This window comes from Nicotiana tabacum, chromosome 24 (genome assembly GCF_000715075.1).
Source record: "Nicotiana tabacum cultivar K326 chromosome 24, ASM71507v2, whole genome shotgun sequence".
Lineage (NCBI taxonomy): Eukaryota > Viridiplantae > Streptophyta > Magnoliopsida > Solanales > Solanaceae > Nicotiana > Nicotiana tabacum.
In genome coordinates, this window is record NC_134103.1 from 110403778 (window position 1) to 110422561 (window position 18784).

The window sequence follows — 18784 nt, forward strand, 5'->3', positions numbered from 1 at the left end:
TATGTAGATACGACACAGCTTAAAAAAATTTCTACGTATCCCCTGTGTATAAGGAGTCAATTTCCTCCGGTCAATAGTGCGAAAATACAGTAGACATATTCCCGTTGATTTTTAAATAATACAAGTTACACCAAACAAATGAGCACATAAACAGTTTTAAGAACATAAGAAAGCCAACCTTCTATACTGGGTATTAAAAAAAAAGTAGCAGTGAAATTGATAATTAAGGAATCATTCTTTGGAATACCAAGCCCAAATTTCTTAAAAGAGGAGCGACACACAGACGAAGAAAAAGAGGGAGGGGCTGCGCCTTTCTTCTTCTGGACTCGACGCACAGAGCACAACTTCTCTTCCTCCATAAATGACCAAAAAATCCCAGCTCAAACCTAGCAGAAATTCAACCCCAAAAACGCCTCTGCCCCATTTCCAAAACCACGTTTTCTCAAAATTTTCTGGATAAAAAGATCTCTTCAAGTTTTCCGGCGCCGTTCGAGTGTTGTTACTGGTTCGCGGTTCTGTCCGAATTCAATAGTCGATTCTCGTCGGTATTTTGGAGTCGAAAACAGTGTATCCGTTGGTTCTGCAACTGCTATTAAGGAAATTTTGGCCTAACAGGTTCATTTCTATGACTATCATCTCTATATTAATCTTATTTTTATATAAACTTTGGAAGAGCTGTTAACGATGGGTAAGATCTGGGGAGTATAAGTTGTTTAAGTAAAAAAGTTGATATCTACAAACTTGTTCATCCGAAATAAAAAAAAATCAGAGTGATGTTTTCTTATTTGTTGCTCAATCTCACTTAGTGAAATGCTCACATAGTGAATCTTCTGACAACGCATTAACTTTGAACTTGGAAGTGGCTTTATTCCCTAGATAGTAATTTTCGGATTTTGGCTATTATTTCTTTTGTATTTTTAATATTGTTTTAGCTTGGATCTTAAGAGATAAATATGGTAGAATTTTTACTGTTTTAAGATTTATGCACTACTGTTTGGGTTTAATTAATCAAGCACTTGGAAGAATTTAACAATATTTGATCTAAGGTCATATTTCAAGTTTTTCTTCTTTTAGCTTTAAAATAAAGTACTGATTTGAATGAGTTGAGTACCCAAATGAAATTCCCAGCATGTGGTTTCTACTTCACTTTAGTTATTGAGTGTTCTTTCCATTGTGATTGATCAAAGAAGATTTTTGTTAGCTTTTTTTTAAATTCTCTGTCATTTCCAAGTTATATGCATTTGAAGAACTATTTCTTCGGTTGAATTCTAGCAGAGACATGTGTTTCTTTTAGAATGAATGAACTAACATAATATCCATGTGAATAGGGTGTTGAATTCTCTGTTCGTGTTAGTGCTGAATTGAGCGAGGAGGAGCAATTTAGGAAAAGAAGTGTGTGTGTTAGAAAGTAGGTAAATAACTCAGTCATAATTTTAGCTCTAAGGATGGAACGCAATTGAAAGCATAAATTGATCGGGTGGGGTAGTATCTTTAACGGCTCTTCTGATAGCTTTGATCTTTTACCTTTCTTAGCACCTATTTTCTTTAAGTGATTGAATGTGTGCTTATCTAGATTTATCCTGTATTTTCGTCATTTGTATGTAGAATGTGAATTGCTTGTTGGGTTGTGGGAGTTGGGAAAGACTTAGCCCATTAGTAATCAAATATTTCTGGCATGTTTTAGGAATTGGGCTCGGTTCAAACACATGAAAATGAAAAGTCAAAAGAATTTGAGCATGATTTAGAAATTTTCTTTTATTTCTTTTATTTCTTTATTTGTTTTGTTATATTATTCGCTAGGAGCAATGCTTTAGGCGCGCACTTAATCGACTGTCGTAATTGTGTACACGTTCGCGTGACATGGCTATGACTCCCAAAAATAAATCAAAGTACGCGTTCGCGCGACTTTGGCCAAACAATCTTGATAATTAATAAAGCGCGATTAATTGTGTATACGTACGCGTGACATGATTTTAACGCCCCAAATAAAACAGAGTCACGCACATGTGACTTGTTTCAAAGATAAATCCATAAAATGCGATAATTAAAAGCTGATAGGTAAAACATGAAAGAACCAATAAAACACAGGTTATCCAAAAATAATATAAGCCAAATGTAGTCAATAAAGCGACCGTGCTAGAACCACGGGACTCGGGGAATGCCTTACACCTTCTCCCCGATCAACAGAATTCCTTACCCGGACTTTTTTTTTGCAGACCAATAATAATAGAGTCAAACCTTCCTTTGACTAGGGATTCAAATAAAAGGTGACTTGGAACACCCAAAAACTCAATTTCAAGTGGCGACTCTGTAAACAAAATAATCCCTATTCAAGTTTGTCACTTTAATTGGAAAAACTCTTTAACCCACAACAATTCATATATATCTCTTTTTTCGGGGTTAAAAGGGGTGTGACACCAGTCGTGTAAGCATCCATTATAGTTCCTTGTACTCACTGAAGTTCTATGCTCAACAAAAATGACAGTCAAATTTTGGTTGACAAATCACAAAACAGTCAAATTTGGGTTGACAAATCACAAAACTTCAAAATGCATTGAGGCAGCGAAGGGATTTGGATGGCAATGGGGCAGTGTGTGTACTGCGCGGGCGGGTCGAAATCAAAGTCCATGTTAAGATCCACTTTTTTAGTTATACTATTTTGATTACATTATAAATTAACCAAAACTCATAGGAAATTAACTGAGTGAATAAAACATTGAAAAGTTCCTAAGTCAAATCATATTGGGCGTAAAAAAAATCAAAGCATTTTTTAGTAAATGGTATTGCCATCAGGATGGTCTTTTATTTTGGGTACACCTATCCTAGATGGACTCAAACCCCCAAAGTCAAATGCACGTGATGCAAACAAACGTTCCTACTAGGGATCTGGAATGATGCTATGCTCTTCTAGGTTTAAAATCCTGGGGGGAGTTTTTTAGACCTGGCTTACCCAAGTGGACAGCTCGAGCCGAGGTGGGGGCAATGTACCGGGAGCACGAAAGCCTACCCGGCCTAGTTACTGATCTAGCCTTGTTCTATTTGGTATGACCTCTGAAAGAAAAGTGGGCCACGCGTACGTGTGCACCATAGTTTCAGAAGACTCGGAAGGGAGGCGTAAGAAGACAGTTTATACAGTTCAAGTAATATCAAAGCGGTAAATGAGCGGCAATTAGCACATTAGGCCCACAAACACAATAATATCAACAATCAAGAAAGTCAAGTATAGATCACATTACAAGCTCGAATTCTGAACCAGAGATTCTGGGTTCGTTCCCCAGCAGAGTCGCCAAAGCTGTCACACCTCCTTTTTCCCGAGGGGATATGAGTTTTTCCAATTAAAGTGACATTATTCGAAATGGGATTATTTATCTAATTTGGAGTCGCCACTTGGAATAATTTTTATGGTGTCCCAAGTCATCGGTTTATTTTAAAATCCCAAATCGAGGAAATTTGACTCTGTTTAAAGTCTGCGAAAATCAGAAGACTGGATAAGGAATTCTGTTAACCCGGTAGAAGGTGTTAGGCATTCCCGGGTTCCGTGGTTTTACCACGGTCGCTTTTAATCATACCTGGCTTAATTAAATTGTTTAATTACGCATTTTTAGAACCTATATGTGTTTTACCTTTTTATCGCTTTTAATTATGGCGTTATGGATTTATCTTCGAAACGGATCATATGTGCGTAAATCCGTTTTATTTAAGGCGCTGAAATTATGTCACGCGTACGTGTACACAATTAATCACGCTTTATTAATTATCAAGATTGTTTGGCCAAAGTCGCGTCGCGCGAACGCGTACTTTGATTTATTTTGGAAAATCATAATTATGTTACGCGAACATATACATAATCACGATAATAGATTATGAGCGTACCTAAAGCGAATTACAATGTTCATGAGTTATTGGATTAATTTCCTAAGGTTTTAGATTATTGTAAGGTCATGGGTTATGGAAGTAGTTGTGGATAAAGTGTTAGCTTTTGTCCTTGTTAAATTGTCCTATAGTTCCGGAAGCCCGCTATACATAACTAATTTGTATTCTGCCAAAGAAAACTCCTTATGCAATCAAATTTAATTACTTAATCCAAATTACTAAACTCATACATGGCTGCCCATATTAGCCGAGCAAATCGAAGGCCATTACTCTAATATAACTAATACCACATGTACACCCAGAACAAAAGGAAAAGTGAATTAACAACAGTGAAACATTATTTTTATAAATAAACAATTGAAGATTGATTAGTCAAACAATTCCAACAAACTGCCAAAGGAAAACAGTAATAGCAAACTACCAAAGGAAGAATGATGATAAAACCATAGATATGATAGGAGTATATCACAAAATTTCACAAATCAGGTACAGTAGTAGCAACGAGTACAACCAAGGAAAAACGTTGTTAATATTGGTGAGCTAATATGAGAGAGATCTGTTGGTTCATCTAAAAAGGATTTTAAACAGAGTCAAATTTCCTCGATTTGGGATTTTAAAATAAACCGGTGACTTGGGACACCATAAAAATTATTCCAAGCGGCGACTCTAAATTAAATAAATAATCCCATTTCGTAAAAGAAGGTATGGCAGTGGCCATGTTAGCCCATGATAGTTATAGAAAGAATGAGTTCAGCCAAGTCGGCCTATGTATGTTCTAGTTTTTGTCGAACGATCATGAGTTACAGAGTGGTTCACTCGGGCAAGTACGACACCGGGTGTCGGCCACGCCTCCCCAGGTTGGGGCGTGACACCAATCACACCTAAATTACTCAAGTAAAGGTTAACCACGATACTTCCCTCTTTCCTTAAACCAAGTTAATAATCCAACACAATTTCCCTCTTAGAACAAGCCATCAAACCACCCGAATCAAAGTTGGGATGCAAATCTCTCAATCTGTGATCTAGATCTCGAAAATAGTGGAAGTGGTTAAATGTCAAATTTCAGCCCTTTAAATACGTGAGCGTTAGGTGTTCTTCGCATTCACGAATCACCTGTCGCATTTGCGAAGACACTGGCCATCGCGTTCGCGAAGGCATCCTATTCTTCAGTGTTCACGATCGACTGGTCGTGTTTGCGATGAAGAAAATCTCACAGCTTTCCCAACAAGCCCAGGCCTACGCGTTCACGTGAGAACAACCGCGTTCGCGAAGGCTAATCTCCCCAGACATCGCGTATGTGAGCCATCCATCGCGTTCACGTAGAAGAAAACAACCCTTCCCCAATTTATCTTTCGCGAATGCGAGACTAGCTTGCGTTTGCGATGCACAATACACCAACAGCACATCAGTTGCTGCACATTATGCAAAAGTTTCTTGAAGAAGAATTTTTTTTGTATTTTGATCCCTTTTCTATTATTTCCTGTGAGTTTTGGTTAATTTATAATGTAATCAAAATAGTCTAACTAAAAAAGTGGATCTTAACATGGGCTTTGATTTCGACCCGCCCGCGCAGTACACGCACTGCCCCGTTGCCATCCAAATCCCTTCGCTGCCTCAATGCATTTTGAAGTTTTGTGATTTGTCAACCCAAATTTGACTGTTTTGTGATTTGTCAACCAAAATTTGACTATCATTTTTGTTGAGCATAGAACTTCAGTGAGTACAAGGAACTGTAATGGATGCTTACACGACTGGGATTCATCTTCATCATTGGCCGAGGGAGGAAGCTAAAGAGCGTACCCTGTTGATTCGGCATCTTCCAGAAGCAGTTCCTCATGAAACCCTTTCTAGATTGCTCTCCAATTACGGCGCATCTTCTATTCGTCCTTGTACTAGTGGCAGGTATTCCAAAGAATGATTCCTTAATTATCAATTTCACTGCTACTTTTTTTTTTTTTTTTAATTACCCAGTATAGACTATAGAAGGTTGGCTTTCTTCTGTTCTTAAAACTGTTTATGTGCTCATTTGTTTGGTGTAATTTGTATTATTTAAAAATCAACGGGAATATGTCTACTGTATTTTCGCACTATTGACCGGAGGAAATTGGCTCCTTATAGACAGGGGCATACGTAGAACTTTTTGTAAGTTGTGTCGTATCTACATAAATAAGAAAAATAAATAAGTATTATTTAATATCATTTTTCACAAGTTGAAAGCCTTCTCCCAATGGTTTAGTTGAATATTACTGCAAAGGGAGGTGTAGGTTCAATTCTCCTTAGCCTCAAATTTTAACAAAAATGTTCGCTCAAAGATCTTCAAAAAATAGAATGTCTAGGTCCAGATTCCAACCTATGACCTTTACAAGCCCAAATACGAGCTTGACGAGCAGACCAAGAAGTACTCTCTACCAGGAAGTGGTGTCATTGCTATATCTTGCTTCATTTTTCAGAATATTAGTATAAACATTTAATAGTTTTTACAGCGACACCGCCTCCACCCATGTGCATCCGCCCCTGCTTCTAGAACAAACTAGTAGAAAGAGCATAATATGAGTTGGATGCATATTCACACCTAGATGGGTTTTAAGCTTGAGGCTTGTAGTCTTAAGTACTTCAACATTAACCACTAGACTAAGGCCTCTTTTCATCAGTGAAAGCTGCTTTTTCCTAATCAAGTTTCCTATTACTCTCCCCAATCCAAAATGATGGCAAACTGTTCTTTTGTGTGAGGATATGAATTAGCGGGACTAGGCTCGATAAAGAATTGACTTTCGTTGTGACTTCTAAATTCAATACAACTAGAAAAAGTATGTTCTCACAGCAACATATTGTTTTGGACAACTGGTTTCAAGGAACCTCTTCTATACTAATATTTTCTGACTTGTATTGCCTTTCTAAAAAGTAGATTTTAGGTGATTTAATGAGATTGTGATGCTTCCTGAAACTATGATGTGTTTCTGATCCCTTTTCTTTGTGCTTGTCAACTTCTTTTTTCTTTATAGCGAATCAACTAGATGTCATCTTATACTCAAATTGTTTAGATACTCGCCTTATTATTACTTATCAAAGAATAGTTAGCTTACGCACCCAAGGGTGTAGCCTAGTGGTCAATAAAGTGGCCGGAGCACCATGAGGTCTCAGGTTCAAACCCCAGCAGAGATAAAAAATACTAGGTTATTTCTTCCCAATCTGTCCAAGCCTTGGTGGTAGAATTACTTGGTACATGTTGCTGGTGGGAGGTGGCAGGTATCCCGTGGAATTAGTCGAGGTGCGCGCAAGTTGGGGCGGATACCACGGTTATCAAAAAAAAGAATAGTTAGCTTACCTGATTTCGCAATCCATTAGTTTGCATGAATTTTCCAATTTTATGTCTTGAGTTTACCAATGCACAAATTATACTCGGGATTGATGTTGCTAGACATTGGGTAGTAATGACCTTTAAACGGATATAACAGATATGTAACAGTGTCAAACTGTATATGGTTAATTCTACATCTTAAAAGCTTAGACTAGCATATTTTGCTTTTCTATGCTGAAGGATAACCAAACAATAGATTTTCTGCATCCCCGTACATTGTTGTGGGAGCTGCAAATTATTTTATCATGTATATATCTCTTGAGCGAAATCTATATTTGGGTGTGCTACCTGTTCAATAAATTCTTTATGTGCACAGGCCCTGCTCCTTTTGATCTTGATACTACGTCTCTGGTTGAAATTTCCAGTGCCGTAGGGTAAAGGTCCTGCCGCCCCCGTAAAATAAACTTTTTTCCGACTCGCAAGAGCTTGAGTGTCTGATCCATACATACATTTCTGTATATATCAATGTGCTTGTGATTAGTCCTTAAAAAGACTTTTTTAGGAACTCGCCTCACTGCAAGGCGTTCGCGAAACAAACCTGAGGGTGTTTGGATTAGCTTGATGGGCAAAATTCCTTGATTAGCAGTAATTGACGCTCAAAATTCTTTAGGTAACACCTAATTCTTCAAAAATCCTCTTTAGCCATCTTAGATATGAAGTTAATGCTAATGTATCAGGGGGATCTTGACCTTGAGGGTGTTTGGATTAGCTTTTAAAAAGTAGCTTATAAGCCATCTTAGATATGAAGTTAATGCTAATGTATAGGGGGTTCCTGACCTTGAGAGTGTTTGGATTAGCTTTTAAAAAGTAGCTTATAAGCTAAAAGCCATAAGTTGGTAATACCCAACTTTTGGCTTTTTTTTTTGAAAAATAATACCCAACTTTTGGCTTTTGGCTTATTTTTGTACTTTTCATAAAAGTATGTGCTTTTAAGCACTTTTTATCATTTCCAAACTGAGGAGCTCAATACACAGCACAAAGTTATTGCTCGCTAGCCAAAGATAGTATAGTTAATTTATCGTCTCCACAGGGATGAGATTTAAACAATGCTCTAGTAATTTCTGGTTTAGCTGCTATTCAGGATGATCAAAACTTGATTTGGATTGGTTACGAACTATGATTAACTACTAAAATAAAGCAATTGACAATTGGCTGCAGAGAATTAGAGATTAACAGAGTTGGTTTCTTATCAATGTGAGGAACAAGGGTCATGACATGGTAGGTGCAAGATGGCTATTTGGGATTTAACTCTAGTTTAATTCACTCTATTGTTCTAATGATTCTCACGAATTCACTCGATGATTAGTTCAAACGTGTAGTCAAGACTCCTCTCTCAATTAAATCTTAACTCTACGAGATGAACTAATATAAGCACTGTGAAAATATGCAAGCATGCGTCAATGGATTAGTCTTCAGGAAAACGTCTCTCGAATATTCTCCTAACTTGATTTAATCAACAATTCACAAGCTCTTTCGATTACTTAAGAGAATCATTGAATTAAATCAAACAAAATAATGCAAAGATAATCGCCAAAATATTCCTCTGTCGATTAAATAAACCGGTGAATAAAGTTGCAACAATTCAAAGCTCCATAAACAAATTCAAGCAAAGAACTAGAGTTAAAATCCACGAATAATATCAAAATACCATATCCGTCAAACCCTAAGGTAAACTGCTCCATAATCATGGAAGAAGTCATCACAATTATAATTAAAGAGTAAGAAAGCATCAATCTAACGTTACAATCCAAACTCCCGTATTAAATTGATGGAAAGATGATGAAATTCTGTGTCGTGTAGCCTCTAATGCTCTCCCAAAGTTTCCAAGGTCAAAAGTCCTCTAACAATCGTGTTTTTGGTATATTTATATCATGTAGGAACGGGCCCGGACGAAACTATACTTTTCAAGCCGAAGTAGGAGAAATACCCAGTAAAATTTGTACATGCGCGGTGCATGGCCTGTGGAGTAGTTCAGAGAGTTGATTCTTACACTCTACAGGAATTTTGCACTAGTGCCCTGCGCCCTGCTACGCATAGCGCGACGCGGTAGTGCAATTTTCTCAGAGTAATTTTTGTTCTCACTTTTTGACATCCAGACTTGGTTCTCAGACCCCGAACGTGATCCCGACTTAATTTCTTGGGCTTTTACTCGGACTTCAAAGCTCCAACTTGTTCAAATTAGCTCCAAATTATCTTAATAGTTCGGAATCATTTTCTGCAAGGCATAAAACACGTAATAAGTGCAAATCACCATTATTTAAGCTCAGCCCCAAGTAAAATGCAGTGATTAGAGTGCAAACTATGACTAAAATATGGGTTTTGTAGCCTACCATCACAAAAAACTAGAAAAGTGCTTAAAAGCTAATAAGCACTTAAAATAAGCCAATCCAAACACCCTTTTTATAATGTTTAAGCACTAACTTTGTGCTTGACTGCTTATTAAAAGTTCTTATTTACCTGTTAAAAAAATGAAATGAATGCTACTGGATTCTTGAGCTCTAGTATCACATATTTTATGATTTAAACATAAATAGGATTGAATCTGGATCTTATGTTTCCTGGACAGAGTGATGAATTGTGTGTTTGTGGATTTCAAGGATGAAAGTCTGGCACATCAAGCGCAACAGCATTTGAATGGGTATTGTTTCTTTGGAACTGAGTATCCTGTTTGTGATCATCTTAGATAAAATATATTCAAATGAGCTCCTCTTTATTTATATTTATCTTTGGAGATTAAGCAAGACTGATTGCCAAGTTTTGTGGTTGTTAGGGTACGATTTCTTGGCAAAACATTAGCAGTTGAACGAGCTAATAAAAGCATAGAGAGAGATAAATATCGACAAAGTGAACCTCGGATTGTAGAAGACTCTGTCTCTTTGATCAACGATGCTACTGCTAAAGAATTTGGTGGAGGATCTAGAAGAGGTCCTTATCCTGGCAGCGAACCCATTGCTGAAAGACTTGGGGTGGATTATCCATTTCCTCCTCACCTCGAGTATGTTTTCAGCTACTTCATGATTTTTTTAACCATCTTTTTAAATTTCTATCCAGATTTGGTGGATAAGTGGCTAGAAGTAGCTCCTCATTCTCTTTGTCCTGAACATCCCCTGATCTAAACATTACAACATTTCTCATGATTTTCTTTTGCATCACAGCTGATTAGCATCATCCCTGTATGCCAGATATTTCTCATGTCTGTAGGCATGCCAGCTTTGTTTGACTTGTAAATTATAGACTCTATTCTTGTTCTGTTTGGTATATGCATAGAAAACTAGAAGAGAAGAAGCAGCTAAAGTATTAAGAGGATTTAGACAGTCATTCTGCTTGATCTAGCACTTGATAGTTCTTTATATAGTTTCATATGTACTCATAAACAGTACCAGCTTCTGCTTATTCTTCATAATGCTGACTATCCTGCTTGTGATTCAGATATGTTTACCCCCCACCTGATGGGCATATACTTACAAATATTGTGAATGCTCTCATTGCTGTTCCTCGGTTCTACACACAGGTTATCTATACTATTTCCATTCTGCTTCTCAAATTCATATTTCTCGTTTCCTTGCTATTCGTCTGTGTTGTCTACTTGTCTATCTAACATTTTTTTATACCCATATTGTGGCATGTTATAGGTCTTACACTTGATGAACAAGATGAATATTCCAGCTCCATTTCGGATGGCTCTGCCGACTCCACCTCTACCAACTTCCCTATCTGTTCCACCTCCACCCCCTCCTCCACCTCCTCCAACAGTTTCTGAGAGTAGAATGGAAAATTTATCAAGTAGTGAATCAGAAATGGAGTCTTCAGATGAGGTAATATTTTCTATGCTGTTTGGCATCTGTTTACTCTTGAATTGAATTTGATAAATGCAGTTAACTGGGACTTTAAATATAATGTATAAAAGCTCAACGATACTGGGGAGCCGACTTAAATTTTAATGGTCTATGCAGTGTATCTCAGGCTTAAAGTTGCTGTCTTTGTTCCTTGTGTTTTCATTTTTCACCCTAAACTATTTCCTTTTGCTATTAGAGTAATGTTGGCGGGCCTAAACAAAAGCGTACCAGACGTGAAGCTATCTTAGGCCCTGCAGTTGACAAGGATGTTGCTCATGAAGCTGTTGGATTGAGAGCTGCTGCCTTGGTTCCTAAAGAGATGCCAGTAGTTAGAAAAAGAACCCAATAATTCAGGTGATAGCCTTGCATCTCCAAAAGCCTCCTTCCCCCTTTGTTCTTCATTGAAGTTTGTGATACTACGTTGTTGATCGCTGTGCTTGCAGATTAAAGTAGCACCTAAGCAGGTACAGAATGAAGAGAAGGGTGACATGAGGGAAATATCATTGCCAGTGGAAGATAAAGAGAATGATAATAAACCTTTTGCGACCCTTGAAGAATTAAAAAGTGGAAGATTGCCCCCAGAAGAGATTCTGTCGCTTCCTATGTTTAAGGTATTGGAAGTTTCGGCATTTTACTTTTGCCCATGAACCGCTTGTGTGCAGATTGGATTTGCAGTTAGTCTTTTAAGTTTTAGCTGTGGTTCTGTTACTTGGTTGTTCATGTTTCTTATGATATTCATTAGTTAATTTATTAAGAGCTAAATTAAGTGGATCTAGGGCAAGGTCTTGTAATGGAATGACTTAGTTCCTTTAGGGATAGGACAATCCTTGGAACCTTATCCATAGAAGATAGTAAATGGCTGCAAAGGGCATACCTTTGAAGAACTTGATGCTGTGATCAAGAATGGTGACAAAGCGCCTGGGCCCGATGATTTCAATATGGTCTTCTTTCAAAACTGTTGGCACATCTTGAGAGAGGATATCTTTAAGACTTTGGAGCAATTTTACAATGAAGACTTTCTGGAGGAAAGTCCCACTGCAACTTTTTCTGGAATATCTGGCAGGAGAGAAATAACAAGGAATAACAGATGTTTTAATAATAGGAGAGAAAACATAGTTAATGTTAAATCTAGATGTTTGAAGAGTCTATACTTATGGTGTAGGAAAAACATTGTATCGGATATGAACTCTATGTTAGATCTTTTGCATTCCTTCAACATATACAACAAAACTTCCTAGATTTTACTTTTCTATGGTAGTTCTTGGTACCCTTATCGGATATTAATTCTTTGTTAAATCTTTTGCATTCCTTCAACATATACAACAAAACTTCCTAGATTTTACTTTTCTATGGTAGTTCTTGGTACCCTTTGATGAAATCTATTACTCCCTCCATTTCAATTTATGTAAACATATTTCCTCTTAAGTCCGTTTAAAAAAGAATGACTCCTTTTTAAATTTGGAAACAATTTTATTTGAACTTTCCGTTTTATCTTAATGAGAACTTTTTATAGCAATGTTATGGCATGTCTAAGACCATAAAATTTCAAAAGTCTTCTAACCACTCAAATGTGTATGTTTAAGATCTCAAGTTCCAAAAGTCTTCTTTCTTTTCTTAAATTTCGTGTCCAGTCAAATACGTTCACATAAATTGAAACGGAGGGAGTACCTTTTTTCATCAAAAAATCTAATTGCCCCCGGGACTTTGCCTTGTGGTAAGAGCGGATTAAGCGCATGTCACAGGTTCAAACCTGCCACAAACAATAGCTGGGTTATTAAGTTGAGCGTAACAGCCGGGCCCATTATTACCGACTTTCGAACCATGCACCACTGGCCTTCAGGGATTTCTCAGTTAAGAATCTATCCAATCCTACCCCATGAAGGATTTCTTTTTTGCCATGAAGGATTAATAAACCAACAACTAGGAAATGAATTCTTCTGGTTGTTTATTTCAGTAAATTCAAGTCACCAAAACATAATTGGCACCTAAGGGAAATTAAACTAGGTTTATCAAATCAGGCTCTTCTAAAGGATTTTGTGAGTTATGTGGACTCTGAATCTTTTTATTTTTTTATTTAATAAGGTATAGTATGTGAACTGTGAATCATATTACACCTTGCAGCAAAAGTTTTCAGGAACCAACAACTATGATAAAGTAATCAGACACTAAATCAGAGTGTAACTCCCTTTTTGTTTGTATTCAAGAATCAACCATTCTTCTTAAATTATGCTTTCATTACATAGTTTCTTCAGCAGTTCTTCTTGGACTGCATCATTAGAGGGGCAACAGGCATAGGGCACACTAAAATAATGCCAGCTTATCATATCTCATTTATAATTCTAATACATTATACTCTGTTACATTTACGTAGCACACTTTCCTTTTTAGTTTGTCTTAAAAAGAATGATGCCTGTCTATATTTAGAAATAATTTAACTTCCCATTTATACGTTTTGAGATGATCTACCGCCACACATATGCCTATGGCTTGCTTCTGACCACAAGGTTCAAAAGTCTTTCTTAACGTCATTACCCCATCAAACTATGTCACATAATATGGGACAGAGGGAGTAGTTATTTTTTAATTTTCTTAAGTATGCCTCTAGGGGTATCATTTCCCACCTAGTCTTATTGATGATGATTGACTTGATGAATGTTGGTCTGTATCAGACAAATGAATAGATTAATTTAAGATAGAAGTGTGGAATTTGCATGAAGATGGGGTACGAACTACCACTTTTGAAAATTAGGTATAACAGAAATAAAATACTAAAAATCTTGGAAAAGGAGTCCTATCTGTTTAACTTCTAAATACTAACTAGGTCACTGGGGAAATATGTAAATTAGGGATCCGAGTGTTCTGAGCAAACACCTGCTTTCCTATTTAATTTTTTTTAAGATTCTTAAGTGTAGAGGCTCTTGGCTAATTACTTTGAATTGCTTGAAGTTATGTATGTGGAAACCAAAAATGATGTCCATAAAGTTTATCTTTACTTCTATAGATGGCTAATCATCTCCATAAAACGTTCTTGATTTTGGGGAAATGGCAGGAAAAAGAATAGAACTAAACTGGTTGCTGAAAAATTGTTTATGAGCTTATGAGATTGTTCATCCTAAATACAGCAGACTATTTCTAGTAGTTTTTAACTGCTTAGCCTCCTTTGTGAGAAGAATTCACTTTTTTGTTGATAAGTAGGGTTTCGGTTTAGATTACTTAAGCTGACAAGTAGTTGCTATTAGGAATTCATTAAGATTGTATCTTTCCAGTCTATAAATTGTGCTATACTAATTCATTTTTCGTAATCAGTAAATCAAAAGTTTTTTTTTAATGAGCAAAGCCAAGCATTAAGTTGGTTCTTGGACATCCCCAGCAAAGCGCTGATGGATATTTAACTCATGGGCTTTCCTTTATGCAGAATTATTGTGCTGGTAATCCTTCTCCTATCTTGTACTTGAAGAACTTAGCAAAAGAAGTGGTTGTTGATGATTTTTACTTCATATTTGGTAAGCATTAATGTACATATCCATTAACAAGTTAAAACACGCTTTTCTGACTTTTTCCTCAGAGTTCCTTGTAGTTCAATACATCGACAACTTCTTTTTTTTCCCCTTCAAAAAAATGGATAACAAGAAGTTTCTTCAATGGATATATGCTACTTACTAGAAACTCATGTTTTTGCACTAGAACCATTATATTTCTTCTCAGCTATAATTTTTGCAGGATCTTTATTTGGAAGCATCGATGAAGCTAAATCCAGACTGGCAGTGAAGTTAATGCAGGTGAGGTTCATCTGTATTTCTCTACCTTTAATAATACTGTGAAAACTTGATGCTTTATATATCCACTATTTGATATATCTCAAATTCTTTTGGGAGTATATGCTGGAAAAATATAAGTAACACTATCTGAATCACCCTATCTGATCATCAGATGTGAGGTCTTGGCTCCACTTTTGTGACACATGGCTCCTCTGTTGGTTTGGTTGATATGTGATATACATGGGCCCAATGAGAATATGCGTGCTTCTTAAAATTGTAAAGTCTTCTGTTACATAAAGAAAATTGTCAATCTGGCAAGCTGGTTACAGTGCCAGTCAACTACATAATGCCACCCATTAGGCTCTATTGGCATTGGCTGACAATTAATTGAGACTCTAAGCTCAGGAGTTTGAGTTAGAATGATAAATAGTTTGGTGAAAGAGAGTGATAAACCCAGTCAAAGGAAGGTTGAAAGAAAGTTTATAATGTTCTTCTATCTATACAAAGGGGAGATTGACCTCTCTTCGTGTGAAGCATCTGGAAAAATTTCCATTCGTAGATGGAGCTTTGATAGCTGCTAGGTCTAGAGGGAAGTAATGAGTAGTACGTTCAAGTATGACTTCCATACCGAGGCTAGCGCGGTTAATGATATCACTGACTATCTTCGTTACAAGGCTTGAAAGGTTGTGTTACTGATATTCTCATCACATTTTCTTCCGTTTAATGTTTCTCCTTTTTCCTTAGTTGCTTCTTGATAACAAAAACCATGACTCTTAATGAATCAAACCCTGGTCTCTATATTTCTTCTGGAACAATTGAGGAAGATTTAACTGAATTGATGACTTAAATGGTGTGATGCACTTTGTACAATTAGCACGAACTCCCTGCTTGGTGAAGGGTATGATGTCAGGGGACTGGTTAAACATTATCTGACCCAGCAAAAACTCATTATATCTAAAGCTAATTTAGGGCCAATTTCATAAACTTGATGAGAAAATCAATTGGTAGTCTACTTCTCTATTTAACCATAAGTTTCACTTTCTTCATTCCAGTGCCATTTTGTTGGTCTGTTTCTTACCTGATCCAGACCACAAAATTGACGTACTCCTTTCTAGTTCCATATGTTCTGTTGCCAAGAGATAGATTGTCCTGTGGCATAAAAATTGTATTCTCATGTAGAAGGGTGAGATAGTAATCAGTACTGCCTTTCCATTGCTAATTTGCTGTTTATTCATGACTTAAATGCTGACGATTATCTGATTTCATTTCCAGGAAGGGAGAATGCGTGGACAAGCTTTTGTTACATTTCCCTCGGTTGAACTTGCTCAAGATGCTTTAGTATGTTGTTTAAATTTGCTTCTTGTCTTCGTTTCATTTCTTTTGATGGTCTATACGTAGTAAAATTTTCATTTGATGTATTTCTTAAAGTTACTGGTATGAGCCTGATTTTGGAATGACTGCTTATATAGGTTATCCTTCCACTGGAAGAAAAATATTTGTTCATGAAATTTGAAAGAACCTGATAAAGTTGGAGGTATTTATCTACAATGGCACAATAGTAATTCTCAATCTAATCTTAATTATAAAATAAAGAAGAATCATGCTTCCATTATTAAAATACTACTCCGAATCAAAGCTATTTCTTCCTCTCTATGATGCCTGCAGGTCAGTCATTTCCTTTTCATTGGGGAAAGAAGGGGGGAGGCCAGAAGGGGATAAAGTAAAAGGATGGTTTAGAAGATTGAAAAACGAAGAAATCAATATGAAACATTAAAATTTATGATATCCACATTCCTCTTTTAAAGTGGCAGTGGATTACTTTTTAAACTGCTGGATCATGGAATCATATATCAAAACATAGCAGAATCTGGGGGAAACAAGAGGAAAAGCAGGTAATTTGGTATTTAGTTTTCATCCTGGGCAGCATGATTGTGAAGTAAACACCGCGAAAGTACTTATAGGCTTTTATGAACCTCTTTCAAAAATAAATCTCTTAATCCGAAAGCACCACATACGAGACAATCTTGTCTTTCACGGTTAGCATTTTGGAAGTCTCATTAGATGCAAATCTGAAATTTGAATAATATGACTTATGCTGACATTTTCAAATTGTCGTTTGTGGCGTCTCCCGTTAGCCTATTCAAATTTCACTAAGCTGATAAAATTTGCTGTTCAACTCCAGCAGTTGGTATTAAGGTTTTGTTCTTGGTGTACCTTAATGGTGGAAGTGCCTGCCTCAACAGTTCTCAACCTAATTCTAGCAAAATCATAGATTTATTCAGAAGGTGAGAAACCTTCTGAATTTAATCGCTTGCGTCAAATTTCCAATGGTTGTTTACTGCGAGATTATTCATGCATATGGTTAGTTTCCTGAAGTTGCCTAAAAATGTGTTATATGGATTGAAGGAAATCATTTCAGTCATATACTTCAATTTATATCACATCCAACTATCTAGAAATTAGCTGATGTGTTATGGGTGCTAAACTTAGAGTTATGTGAAGCTGTATACTACACCTGATGATACTTGTAAAAATTTAATACAAAGAAGTGAATGACTGCAGAATCTGGTGAATGGGTATGTTTTTAAAGGCAAACCTATCGTCATTCAGTTCGGTCGTGATCCTGCTAAAGCAAAAACAAGCTAGAGAGAATAGTTGCAACAAGGGTAATTTAAGCCCTCAGCTCAACATTCTAAGTCAGGTATATAAGCACACGGTGAATTGCTTAGTTTGCTTTAATTATTGCTTTTTTTCGCGTATATCTTAAATAACCTCAATAATGTACCAAAGTAGTTATTCCTTAATCCATGGTATCTATATGCGACTCATCTCTTGTTTGTAATGAATGCAGTACGGTGATATAATATTTTGGACAGCGACTTCGGCAAAGCTGTGCTGATAGAGTTTCTTGTATCTAGTACTTTTGACTGTAATTGTTGCATACATCATTTTGGTTACTAGATAGCTTGTGCCCTGGTAACATTAACGGAGTCAGTCAAGCTAATGAAGATGCTGCTGAGGGAAGCAAGGAAAGTAGGGAGTCCTTACAGGACTGGAGAAGGTCAAAATATGGGCAGGCTGTCAGGTTTTAACTACACAGCGGTTTCACAAGATTTGTGTCTGGAGCCAAACACACACACAAGTTATTGTGATCACTACATTGAAGCACAATTGATATGCTGGAGCCTCAATGTTTGGTTGTTAATTCTTTGTTTATAGTTTATGAGAACAATGTTGTTTCAATGGTGAGTCGATAAAATAGGTGCGAGGACTCTCTGTGCAATGTAAAATAGTTGGAGCTTCAGTTTCTACTAGTTTATAAGAACAATGTGGTAAAATAGCTGTCATGAATTATTTAATCCCAAACTCCTACTTACACTAGAGTAAGTAACAAAAAAATATCCTAGTAAGTACTTGGTCGTTAAACACTTTAAAAAATTGGCGACGTTCTTTGTGATGTTGTCTATCATTTTTCTTTTACTCTTAGGAAAACTAAAAACAACTCTTTGTGGGAGATAAAGCATGAGTGTATACAGTCTTCATTCTGTCAATGAGGTTAATATACATAGAGAAGACAACAAAAGAATTTTTAAAAATTTCATATATAGAAAGGTAAAGGCTCAACCGTCGATTAAAGAATTTTGTTTTTGAGAATTAAGCTTACTCTTAATTACTTGGAGTACTTTTATTTAAATTTCTTCCCCAATTAAGGAAAACTTAGTTGTCTGGCTTCTACAAGGAATCCTGGGGTACTTTTTTCTTGGATAATAAGGTACAAACTCTCTCTTCATGTGGGTCGGACGGGTTGGCAGGGTGGGGGGTTATGCCGGACGGGGTCGGGCCATTTTTGGCTTCTGGTACACCGGAACCCGGCTAGCCTGGTAACTTGTTCACGGGTTTTTACCGGGTTCCAGCCCGGTCCAGTAGGGTTACCGTTGGGTAATTTTTTTTTTTGTTTG

General features: G+C 36.7%; 1 protein-coding gene across 1 annotated transcript; it reads left to right on the forward strand.

Annotated features, from left to right (window-relative positions):
• Positions 1-143: 143 nt before the first annotated feature.
• Positions 144-18163, forward strand: LOC107777783 (U11/U12 small nuclear ribonucleoprotein 65 kDa protein). Its single transcript, XM_075247120.1, is given in 14 exon segments — positions 144-615; positions 5583-5775; positions 9798-9869; positions 10002-10226; positions 10661-10742; positions 10864-11046; positions 11264-11396; positions 11399-11421; positions 11511-11678; positions 14483-14570; positions 14788-14846; positions 16098-16163; positions 17388-17526; positions 17677-18163. Coding segments are annotated over 12 exon segments (1350 nt in total). The 5' UTR covers positions 144-615; positions 5583-5608; the 3' UTR covers positions 17472-17526; positions 17677-18163.
• Positions 18164-18784: the final 621 nt, after the last annotated feature.